This window comes from Phalaenopsis equestris, unplaced genomic scaffold (genome assembly GCF_001263595.1).
Source record: "Phalaenopsis equestris unplaced genomic scaffold, ASM126359v1 Scaffold001013, whole genome shotgun sequence".
Classification (NCBI taxonomy): domain Eukaryota; kingdom Viridiplantae; phylum Streptophyta; class Magnoliopsida; order Asparagales; family Orchidaceae; genus Phalaenopsis; species Phalaenopsis equestris.
In genome coordinates this window covers 714,242-726,406 of record NW_018165452.1, presented here as the reverse complement: position 1 = coordinate 726,406, position 12,165 = coordinate 714,242, and the positions used below count along the sequence as shown (strand labels likewise).

Below are 12,165 nucleotides of genomic sequence, written 5' to 3'. Positions count from 1 at the left end.
TCGACTTGTATTTGTAATTGTCGCTTTCTCCTGTCGTCCACAGCAGCTGTCCCAAATTTCTTTTCAAATATCTCCATTGGTTCTAGCTCCTCAGCCCCTTGCGGAAAACCAAATTGCTTAGCTTCTCTTTAGAGATTCCTGGCTTTGCTAAGCAACTTCTCGAACATTCTGATTGTAAAACCTCTAAGTAAGAAACCCACTAGACCGTTGATGATTTTTAGAAGAATCTCAATTGCTTGCTGCTGTTGCAACTGCGACTCACACCTCATGCTAAGATTTCTCCACCGTAGCATGTACCCCACCAAGGGTTCATCTGGTTTTTGCCTCTCTACCATATGATCACCAACAATGATGTGGTGCTGAACTACGACAAACCGATTGACAAAATGGTTTTTCATTTCTGTGAACATCTTTACTGAACCATTTGGTAGCTCTGCATATCAATCAAAAACAACTCCGGTGAGGCTACTTGCAAACTGACGGAACAAAAGTGCTTTGTTACCCCCCTTGTTGCAACAACTTGCTCGGAAGTGTGCAACTTGCTGACGAGGGTTTCCAATCCCATCGAATGTTTTGAACAAAGGTGGTATGAACTCTTGGGGTATTGGATGACATCAAACTCCTCGGGATAGTATCTATCCTTTAAAGTTGATGTCTCTCCTTTTGATTGATCCAAGGTTTCTCTCACCTGTTGTTCGACCATCTGTTCAATTTCATTTTCATGTGTCAAACCTTAAACTGAATCCTTCTGCGGTTGCTCACTGGAGGTGAACTCTTTTCTTTCATTTGCTACATGAATGGTCCCCGGTTGATTTATCTCTGGAGGTATCATCTGTGGTGATTGTGACTGTCTTTGCATTGTAATCATGACGGCTGTCATTTCTTCAATCTTCTTTTCGAGGCGGTTGATTTGTTCGTCCCTTTGCTGGATGGTCCTTTGCCACTCATCCGCGACGTTCTCCTCACCAGAAGACAAAGCATCGCACACAGATAACGTGGTCTGGGTTTCGATGACGTTGATTTTTGAGAAATCACCTTCCATGTAATCTGCTAGGCTGTAATTTTCATCTCTAATGTCTTCTTTCTGATCTTTAAACAGTTGTGCAATGTCGACTCGGAGCTTTTTCAAGGCAAACTCAATTGACTTTCCTTTAATAACTATAAGGTCATTAGGAAGTTTTCGAGAAACATCACTTATTTTCTTGTGCACCGGTGTCGTGTGGAAGTTAATTAAATCAACTGAAATCATATTTACAGAACCTCTTTCAGGTTCTTTTAAATATTCATTCGAGATTGTTACATTTCCACCATTGAAATTCCTCTCAAGCTCCTTGAAGCTAAAGCAGTTTTCTATGGTGTGGCTGAGCAACCGATTATATGGGCAATATTGGGGGTGATCTTTCCTACTGGTCTCCTCTAGCTTTTTTGGCTCTGGTAGTTTGAATTCTGGTTTTATTAGCAAGTTGCGGAACATCTTCGATACTGACTCTTCTTTGAGCGGGTATACTTTGCTTAATTGTTGATTCATTGTTGCGGACGACCTTCTATCTGTAAGATACGGTCTTTGCTGAGCTGACTGTTGACAGTACTGCTGCGGGTGTTGGCGTGACCGTCGAGGCTGTTCGACTTTTAGAATTTCCTGGCTGCGCCTTCTTTCCTGTGTTTTCGTTGGTTGCATGGACTTTGAATTGGACCCCATCTCAAATCCAGAAAACGGTGGGTTATAAGCGTCGACTGACCATTCCTCGTGTAGAATCTCTTTTTCTTTAATTGGTAGAGCAACTAGTATAACGGTGGTGAATCCGACGGTAAGAGCAGGAACAACTTTGGGAGCAATCCCAACATTCCTAGCAGCAGACCCCACAACATTAGAAGAGTTCCTTTCAAACGATCTCTTATGAGGGGAGAATTTCGTAGCAGGCTTCAAATTGAACTCTGAAATAGGCTTAACGAACTTGTTCATTTCAGGCTTCATCACTGCGACGACCAACTTAGCTTCAATATCATCGAAACTTGTCCAAATTTAATGACTGTCAGGTCAGGCAGCTCGCTCTTGTTGATAACAAACTCTAATCCAGTAGCGAAAGAATAGATCAACTTTGGCGAAGACATTCTCAATGTCATTTGAAGAATTTTTGAAAGTCTGCGACGTCCTGTGCCTTGCAGTTTCAACAGAAGTAATCAAGTTAACGCACTTGTCATGTGAACTGGGTCGATTTTTTTTTTAAATTTTCATTTATGTACATTATTTTTTATTCCTTTCATTTTGTTTTGATACTTTCGTCTTATTTAATCTTTATTTATGGATTTTGGAGTGTGTTTTTTATATATTTGTTAATGGTGTTCGCTTAATTTTAGAATTTAAACGGAAGATATGAGAGTAGAGATTAAAAATGAAATTCAGGACCCGGTCCGAGGCTGATTTCTCAACGCACCTCGCGAACTAACACACTTATTGGGGATCTGACCCCATAAAAAAAAAAAAAACTCTAAAAATTCCTGAAACACTTTTTTTAGGGATGGTTAAACAGATGATTCTGGAACCGAGAGAGTTGACCGTGCTTGCCTACGAAAGAAATGAGCGAAAGATGCCAACTGAAGAATAGTAATCTGGTTCATGAGGGACATTGACACATTTCCGATGTATGAAGACAGAACCTACTGATCATAATGGAGAGTAGAGCTAGTCCATAGCGGATTCGCCAGAAATTATCGGCCTTCAAATTGGGAAAAAGATATATTTGATGTAATATATTTTGAAAATATGAGACTGAACCGATCCCATATATACGATAATTTTAGTAAACGAGCACAACACTACAAGTGACATACATATCCCAAGAAATAGACATATCACTTATCTGTGAGACTCGATTAAATAAACTAAAGAATTTATGACATTCGTTTTAGTTTGCGAACCTTTATGTTGACCGACAAGTTCCCCTATCTAATATTAAGAATTAGATAGAGTTTATATTACCTGAGTTCTTAAAGCTCTCCATAGAGGCAAGCCTTTATAGTTAATTACCTCTCAAATGATTGAAGTCACATAAGGTAACTCTCAATGATGATTAAAGATATTTATCTTCATGAATTCAAAGTTTAGGGTTTTCAAGGTTCGACATAGAAAAGTAACATGGGGAAAGGGACTAAGTGCGAACTTTTATTTCTGGGATCAAAGAAAAGAAAATTAAAGGCTGTCATAGATCCTGAGGAGAACCTCGGTGACTTCCCAAACCATCCTATTGTTTGACTTAAATTATGAGAAGATGTTATTCGATGTTTTATCCTGCTAATTTTATTATTTAGGACTTATATTTGCATGACACGGTCATACAAATGACCTGAAATATATGAGGGTTTACGTCGTATCAGACGACAATCTAGAAACCTAAAGTAAGTTAGGGCTTAAATTACACAATCTGACTGTTCAAAGGCTTAAAAGATAAAGTGAGGAATTATGTCGCGCTAGGTATACTACCTCGAAGTCCTATGATTTGTTATTTAAATTAGGAAAATATATGTTGTTGTAAATCGTCATCCTCCAGCTGCTGCTTCTTCGTGTTGCCCACAAAGACTTGTTCCAAGCTCCAAACTGTAGCGTCTCTAAGTTTTGTTTATGTTTAAATGTAAATGCAATTGTTGAGTCGGTGATCTGCTGCTGGGTACCTCCTATAAAACCATACTATTATCCTCCTATTCTAAAAGGTATAATACATAAATGAAACAGTAGGAGGTGCGATAAAGGAAAGCAGTAAAAAATGCAGTAAGGAAAGCAACCTTAAAGAAAATGCAGTAAATGTACAACAAATGAAAGCATTAGAATGTACATGAAAGAAAATAAAATGTTGTAGATATAAATAAACCTGTATACCTGAAGGGTCTGCTGCTCCTGTAAATGGGATCGGTGTCGCAGGTACAAGTGAACGAGTATAGTGAAAGGATTTAAGAAATGTGTAAGCATGCATTCGTATAGGTAAGAATGAATAGTAAGAGAAACATCACCTGAAAACTCAAGAAAAATGGCAATTGACCCACGGTTACTCAAAGAAAATCAACAAAAACACGAGAAAAATCCGGAGGAAATCACAAGTGCTATGTAAAGATTCCAATAAAATCATAAGAAACATATGAAAAATTCGAGGAAAGAAAGAAATCCGTAGAAAATGCACGAAATACTGATGAAAATCATAAGCACTCGGGACGGGGTGGACTCAGAATCAGGACCCTGAGTCAAATTCAAGACCCTGGGGCCCTAGCAAAATAATCAACACCATGTATGTGTGATCCAACACTAAGTAAAAGGTCGCCGACCTAAAAGTCACAAAAAATGATAATTCCTAACCTAGTTCATATGACTGACCCGTGAAATTTTTAGAAAATATTTAGGAAGGATTTCATTTTTTTCAAAAGAAATTTTGATTTATGCACTTTGAAAGATTTATGTGTGTACATATTTATCACATAAAGAAATGTTCATGCTTTAATGAGTCGGTCATATTGGTAGGCTGGAACTTTCCACTGTCCGTAAAGAAAAGGGGTAACTATTTACTAAGTATTAGAGGTGCAATAGTGTCAATCCCTCATTCTCTCAAGGTCACTGAGTTAGGATTGTGCTAAAACTTCTCACGCATTCCTGGATGGCTTTTACATCATTGTCCTAAACCCCGAAATCGACCTACTTACAACATTGTTTAATGGACCACATGTAGCAAAATGATATATGTGCGCACTTGTGCTTCCTACATAAGTGTATAAATCTGACCAAGAAGCAAGAAAAGAAAAGAAAAAAAAAAGGGTGAGAAAGAGGAGAGATTGATCCATTTGAAATACGAAAATAGTAAATGATGGGTCTACCCTCAAAGCCACATTCACAACCGAATCTAAAATAAATCCCCACATCCAACGATGTGCATTTGAAAGACTCATTTGAAATTCCCCAAAAACCATGATCCTAGAAGCTCCTCAAACTTTCGTAAATCCAAGCCTTTGTGATTCCCCACCTTTCCCAAATGAAATCATTTTAACCCTCCAAAATAGCACATATTCGAACTTCAAATAAACGAGCCAAGAGTCTCCCACCCAAAATCTTCCAAATAGCAAACATCTCATCCAAAAGTACCCATTTCCAACCCACATTCTAAGCAAATAACAAAGGAATTGTGCCAACACAACGACTACATACATAGCCTGCAATTCTTATGTGTCGACACTTCTAATCCCTAAACTCGATTGTTGCATTCACACCACCAAAGATCATTCATATTGTTTCAAAAAATGCCACCATATTATATTCTAACAAATACAATACACTTTTTTTTATAGTTAAGTATATGTTGTCACGGTGTTGTATGTCAAAACATCGAACCATAGATATCAGCTATATATTGGAAATGTAAACACATAAGAATTGCATTATATGTATGTAGATCTCCCCAAAATGTACTAGATATGTAAACACATAAGAATTGCATGGTATGTATGTAGATCTCACAATCGAAACTGAGAAAGCACCCAAAGACAGGCCAAACCGCAGCCCACACCTCACCAAAACAGGTGAAACCGACAGCCCAAACCAGACCAAAAACAAGCCAAAATCAGCAACATACATATCACCAAAACAGGGCAAAACCGCAGCCCGGATTTTGCCAAAATAGGGCAGAAAACTGCAGCCCAAATCAGCCCAAAATATCGCCAAAAGACGCATTTAAAAGCCCCAAAAACTACAACCATTTCAACCCACAAAAAAAAATATTTTTGAAAGCTCTAAACTGAAGCTAATTGAGCCCACAAAACATGTTTTTAAAAGGTTCCGAAGAGCTTGCCAAAATCATCCCACCAAAGGTGCATTTTAAAAGCTCCCGAATTGCAGCCAATTTAACTCAAAAGACGTGTTTTTAAAAGCCCCGAAGTGCAGCAAATTCAACCCAACATATGCAATTTTAGAAGCCCCAAAACCATGCATATAGGCGACCCAAAATAGTGCTCAAAACCTTACATAAGGCCCAAAAACGTTGAGCACGTGTAGCCCAAAAGAATGCTCGAAGCCTTTCAAAAACAACTCTTAATTCAACCGAAAAAAAACAGTATTTGAACCCGTCCAAAATAGTGAATAAACAGCTTTAAAACAATGCTTAAATTTGCCCCAAAATCATGCATATATCCCCTCCAAATCGACAGAAGTTCAGCATAAATACACACATAAACTCCAAATTTAACATCGATGCTTTTAGTCAATCGAATGTTGCATAAATATGTCTCCAAACCAATCAAATGTAATATTTACGTGTCTCCAACAAGTCTTGCTCTATTTTTTGAAGAGAAGAACAAGAAAAGAACACACCCTAAGAACACCAAGCCACTCAAGAGGAAACAACCAGAGAATCCAGAAAAGAAAATGACAGCACTTTCCCCCTTCCTTTAAATTTTCGGCCAATCCTAAAGGCCCCTCTCAGATGGGGTTTATATAGCCAAAGGAGGAGAACATATTTACCGTCACTTATTTGGGAGGTGAGCCGAGACCGACGGTGACAAGGCGAGTGGCGACAAGGGTAGGTAGTGCACGTGGTGACAGAGAAAGGCTTTTAGGCAGAACGACATGGAGTAGGTGGAATCTTTTTGCAGGGCATGGGGAAGGCGAGACCTCGAGCCGATCCTTCGCGAGGAAGAGGTGGGCCGCTCAGTCGGGTTTCGCGAATGGGAATGGGGACGCTCTGCTCTGCCGGGCTTGCGGGCGGGAAAGAGAGGAGGCGAGAGGCGTGAGTGAGAGTTAGGGATTTAGGAATTTTAAAATAAGGATTATTTTCTTTTTTTTAATTTAAAATTGTCAAATTTCGTGTAATTTATTCGTGCGCGGCGTCTTAGCAAAATGAGTTTTCTTCCTAGCTAAAATTGACGTTCCGGACGCATCGGTGCAGCTCATTTCATCATCCGGGGTCGTTCGGACAACTTCGTCGACGGTCGGGTCAAAAGAACGTGTCAAATTCTGTTTTCGTCAAAATTTTGAGCCTAAGATTGATCGTTTAAAAAATTTTATTCAAGTTTTCAACGAATAACAATGCAAGCGATGCGAATTGTGGAAAACGAATGCGTCGACTGTCTGAATCGCGAAGTTTGTGCGGCGAAGGTGCAATTGTGCATAAGGCAATCCCAGGGCTTAATGATTTTATAGGGACTCCTTTTGGGTTTCCTCATGTTGGTTTCAACCTTCAAGTGTTAGAGGCCGATCCCACACATGCGAAACTCCAAAAGGGTGAAGAAGTAGGTTGAATTTCTAAAATGAGGTGGGTCTCATTTCTAAGGCTTTAAGATAGTCAATGGGAGAACCTTAAGGCTAGATCCTAAACCCTAAGAAGAAAACTAGACCTCACTAAAAATGACGTCAACAGAGCTATCTCAACCTTTTCACGGATATATTCATTTCGCATCTTATCTCTAAGTGTCAAGCTACTCATCTACCTAAGCATTCTCATCTCAACAACACAACTTTGTTTTATGCTTCTCTTTTGAAGGTCAAAATTTCGTGCCAAAAAGCATTGCAGGTTTCACCACCATCTTATAACATTATCCTTTAAGTCATTCTCATCTCAGCAACACTTAATTTAATTTTATGCTTTTATTTTATAAGCTATCATTTTGTGTCGTAATGCATTATAGGCCTTGCCATCTTGTAAAATTTTTCTCAAGTTTAATTGACACTTTCTACACAAAATAATCCTGATGCATTCCTCCGCTTCAACCATCCAACCTGAATTATACTAATAACCTCCCCATCTATATCATCACCATTTTGAACAATAGAACTGAGATATCTAAAACGTTTATTTCTTTTAATGACTTGATCACCTATTATTACAACCCTGCCACTAGCTCTGTTACTACTAAAATTACATTCAATGTATTTAGTTTTAGATCTACTCAAACAGAATTTAGACTCTAATGTTGACCTCCATAATTCAAGTTTTTCCTGAACTCTTCGTCTTATCAACAAGAAAGATATCATCTACAAAAAACATACCACAAGGTGCATCCTCTTGTAAATGTCCAGAAAAAACATTCATAACTATACCAAAAAGGTATGGGTTTAAATCCAATCTGTGATGTAATCCAACTGAAATAGAAAAATACTTGTCAATTATTTTTTTGTCAAACACAAGTAACAACTTAGTATATATATTTTTAATGATTTTAATATAAGTAATATGGACACCTTATTTTTAGAACTCTCCAAATTACTATTGGAACCTTATCATAAGTTTTTGTAAATCATCATATATATATATATATCCTTCTTTCTTTCTAGTACTTTTCTATCAAACCTCTCAATAAATGTATAACTTCTATAGTAGACTTGGTGGACATGAATCCAAACTAATTATAATAAATTTTTATAGCATGTCGTAATCTATGTTCAATTACTCTCTCCCATAATTTTAATATACGACACATTAATTTAGTTCGTCTACAATTTTGACATTATTGTGTATCCTGTTTATTCTTAAAAATAAGAATCAATGTTCTTTCTTCGCTCATTTGCAATCTTTTTAGTTTTTAAACTATTATTAGAAAGTTTACAAACCAAGAAATTCTCACATCTTTTAAACATTTCCATATACCTATTAGAATTCTATCAGATCATATTATTTTTGCACACTTCATTTTCTTTAAAACTTCCTCACTTCTATTTTACTAATGCCATGCTAGAAATAAAAAAAAAATTATTTATAATATTAAGATCACTAAAGTCGATCTTATTTTCATAATTTTTATTAAAAGTTTATCAAAATATCTCATCCACCTATATTGAATATCTTCATCTAAGATTTTGTTTTTTTGATTTTCATTGTTAATATACTTTTCTTGAAATAAGTCTTTACTTTTCTTATTTCTTTGGATGGCTAATTTATACATTATCTTTCATAATCTTCAATATCTAATTTATTATAAAGATCATGAAAAACATAATTTTTAGTATCATAAATTTTTTTCTTAGATTTCAGACAGACCATCTTATATTATTTTCAATTTTCCAGGCTTTCACATCTAAACTTATTTTTATAGCATATTTTTTTTATCCTTTCTTTTACATTATTATTCTACCACCACTTATTTTTATTCATAAAAAGATTTTCTTTTGATTCTCCGAGCACATTTTGTAATTTGTTTGATAATACTTGTTATTTTATCCCATATAATATTAGATTATTCATTAATATCGCAAATATTATGATCATGAAGTTTACTTGTAAAAGTAATTTTATTTTTCTTTTAAGTATTCTCATATAATTCTGTGATAATATTTCGTTGTATTTTTTATCTTTCAACTATGCATCATAAAATCTAAAAGCAATAATCGATGTTGGGTACTGAAATTTATACAATCTCGATAATTTTTTTTCTCATACGAACATAATCACTTTTTGTTTCATTAAATCTATTTTTAAATGCAATAATATGTTCATCTATTTTCTTAAATAAAATATTAGTAATAACAAAATCATAAGTTAAAACAAAATTCAATATGATTCTTTAGTAGTCACTCCGAAAGCATAACCATCGTGAATAGTATCCCAAATATTATGATCATGAATTTACTTGTAAAAGTAATTTTATTTTTCTTTTAAGTATTCTCATATAATTATGTGATAATATTTTGTTGTATTTTTTATCTTTCAACCATACATCATAAAATCTAAAAGCAATAATTGATGTTGGGTACTGAAATTTATACAATCTCGATAATCTTTTTTTCTCATACGAACATAATCACTTTTTGTTTCATTAAATCTACTCTTAAATGCGATAATATATTCATCTATTTTCTTAAATAAAATATTAGCAATAACAAAATCATAAGTTAAAACAAAATTCAATATGATTCTTTAGTAGGCACTCCGAAGGCATAGCCATCGTGAATACTTTTAAAACCTTCTGCCACTCTATCAATATATCCATTAAAATCTTCTCTAATAGAATATTTTTTTTTTCAAGGGGTATATTTTGTATTTATTATTTTAAGTGATTCCAAAATTGTTCTTTTACATACATTCAAACCTACTTGGGGACATAAATTTTTATAACATTAAGAATCTTAATATCAATAACAATCTTTAGAGTCATAATTTTATCTCCAATTCTTTTAATTTCTACAACATTATATTTGAAACTCTTATCTATAATTACATATACACCATTTCTAGCGCGACTCATACCTGAATGCTAAAATTTAAAATCTCAGTTATCAATCCCTTTAGAATTTTCTCTAACCCATTTAGTTTCCTGAATGCATAAGATGTTTATCTCTCCATGAATCGTAATATCTACTAATTTCATTAATTTACTTGTGAGAATATCTATATTTCATGTTACTATCATAATATTAGTTTTATGGATTAACTTTTTTGCTCGCATCTGTTCATAATTTGAGAACACTTGCTTATTTCACATCACACTCGGACACCGGTGCAGCAACCCTTGCACAGTTTTAACTGTATTCAGACCATACATTGCGCCACTTCCAAGGAACACCATAACATTAAGACAATGATTTGAATAATTCATTACATAATTTTTGACAACATGTTTACACTGGCCATCAACTACCTATTGGTAAATTTTCAACAACCCTCTGCTTTTCACGTCACTTTTCATGACCGGTACGTGGGACCCGGCAATGACATTGTTTGCTTTTGCATGTGTACCCTATGTTTAAATTTGTCACTGAGAATGAAGAAAAAAATACAATCTGTGTGTGTGTGTTACTAGATCAATGCAGTTAGATTTGTTTAGAAATGACTGTCATTCTGAAAAGCTTTACATAGAATAAATGGAAAAAAAATGGTGAATCGATATGCTGCTTTTTTGTGAATGGAATTATGGGGGTAAGATCTTCCTACTTTTAAGCATTATGAATTTTTTCTGCAATTTATTTAAACAAATCATAAAACAAAATTTTTATACGAGCTAAGAGGAGTTTAACTTGAGCGTGGTTTGATATTTTGTAGGCTCAACCTAAGTTATTTTTTGATATTTCATCATTTATTTTTTATACTTATTGGGCTCTCAATTTTATCTGTTCCTTTTGTTGATTTTTGACCACTTAGTGAAATTATTATGAAGATTTTTTGGATATGATTATTATCTACCCTGACATGTTTCTCTAGCAGTATTATGTTATTCATGTGCTTTGGGAAGTTGATTATGATTCTAATAAATTTTTACGCTGCATCTGTACATCATTCATGCAGGTTAGGGAAAAGAGAGCCGAATTAGAAAAACTAAAAGTTACATTTGTTCGGAGAGCATCTGAATTTCTTAGAAATTACTTCGCTAGTCTTGTCGACTTTATGATAAGTGACAAAAGCTATTTTTCTCAGGCTGGTTTCTTCTTTAAGCCCTTTTTCATTATATAATATCCTTTTAAAGTTTAAGGTTGAGGGTACATTTTATTTACTTGCAGCGTGGACAGTTAAAACGGCCTGATCATGCTGATCTGAGATACAAATGCAGGACATATGCAAGGCTTCTTCAGCATTTGAAGGTTCCTACTGCATTAAGATAATTTTTAGGAGTGATATCATTTAACCTTTCTAATCTATTGTGTGCTTTCTATTAATGATATTCAGAGCCTTGACAAGAATTGCTTAGGCCCTTTGAGGAAGGCTTACTGTCATTCTCTCAATTTGTTGCTCCGTAGAGAGGTGAGGAGAAAGGGTTTTGCTTTAATCAAATTTGAATGTTTTCTCCTTAATTCTTATAAAATTCATCCGGAAGGTCAGATTATTCTGTCCTAAACACAAGCTTATTATTTTCATGCATAGCTACATACTTGGCCTTCAACAAAATCTGAAATAGCATGAAGGATGATTTGATACAGATTTTGATAGCAGCATAAGAGGAGTTTTGCTTTAGAGTATATAAGAATTGTCAGCTTTTGCACAAATTTAGAATGTATGTTGTCAGAATAGTCCATTGTGCTGACCTTAAAGGCTATTGAAAATCAAGTGATGAACACACAAAACAGAAAATCATGCAATTCCTAGGTGATTTCAGAGAGAGACGTCATAAATTCTCTGAAGAATAGGAGGGAGAAGAGAGGAGTCCAAATTGCTGGTGGGGATTCATTAAGAGAACAAAGTATCGGGAAGGGATTTAAAATAAAATTTA

General features: G+C 35.0%; 1 protein-coding gene across 2 annotated transcripts in view; it reads left to right on the top strand.

Annotated features, from left to right (window-relative positions):
• Positions 1 to 12,165, top strand: part of LOC110032724 (exocyst complex component SEC3A-like) — a 145,407-nt gene that overhangs the window by 72,972 nt on the left and 60,270 nt on the right. For both annotated transcript variants that reach the window (XM_020736452.1, XM_020736453.1), the window contains exons 11-13: positions 11,247 to 11,375; positions 11,459 to 11,539; positions 11,625 to 11,699. In XM_020736452.1, coding sequence (XP_020592111.1) covers positions 11,247 to 11,375; positions 11,459 to 11,539; positions 11,625 to 11,699 — 285 coding nt within the window. The remainder of the gene's footprint in view (positions 1 to 11,246; positions 11,376 to 11,458; positions 11,540 to 11,624; positions 11,700 to 12,165) is intronic.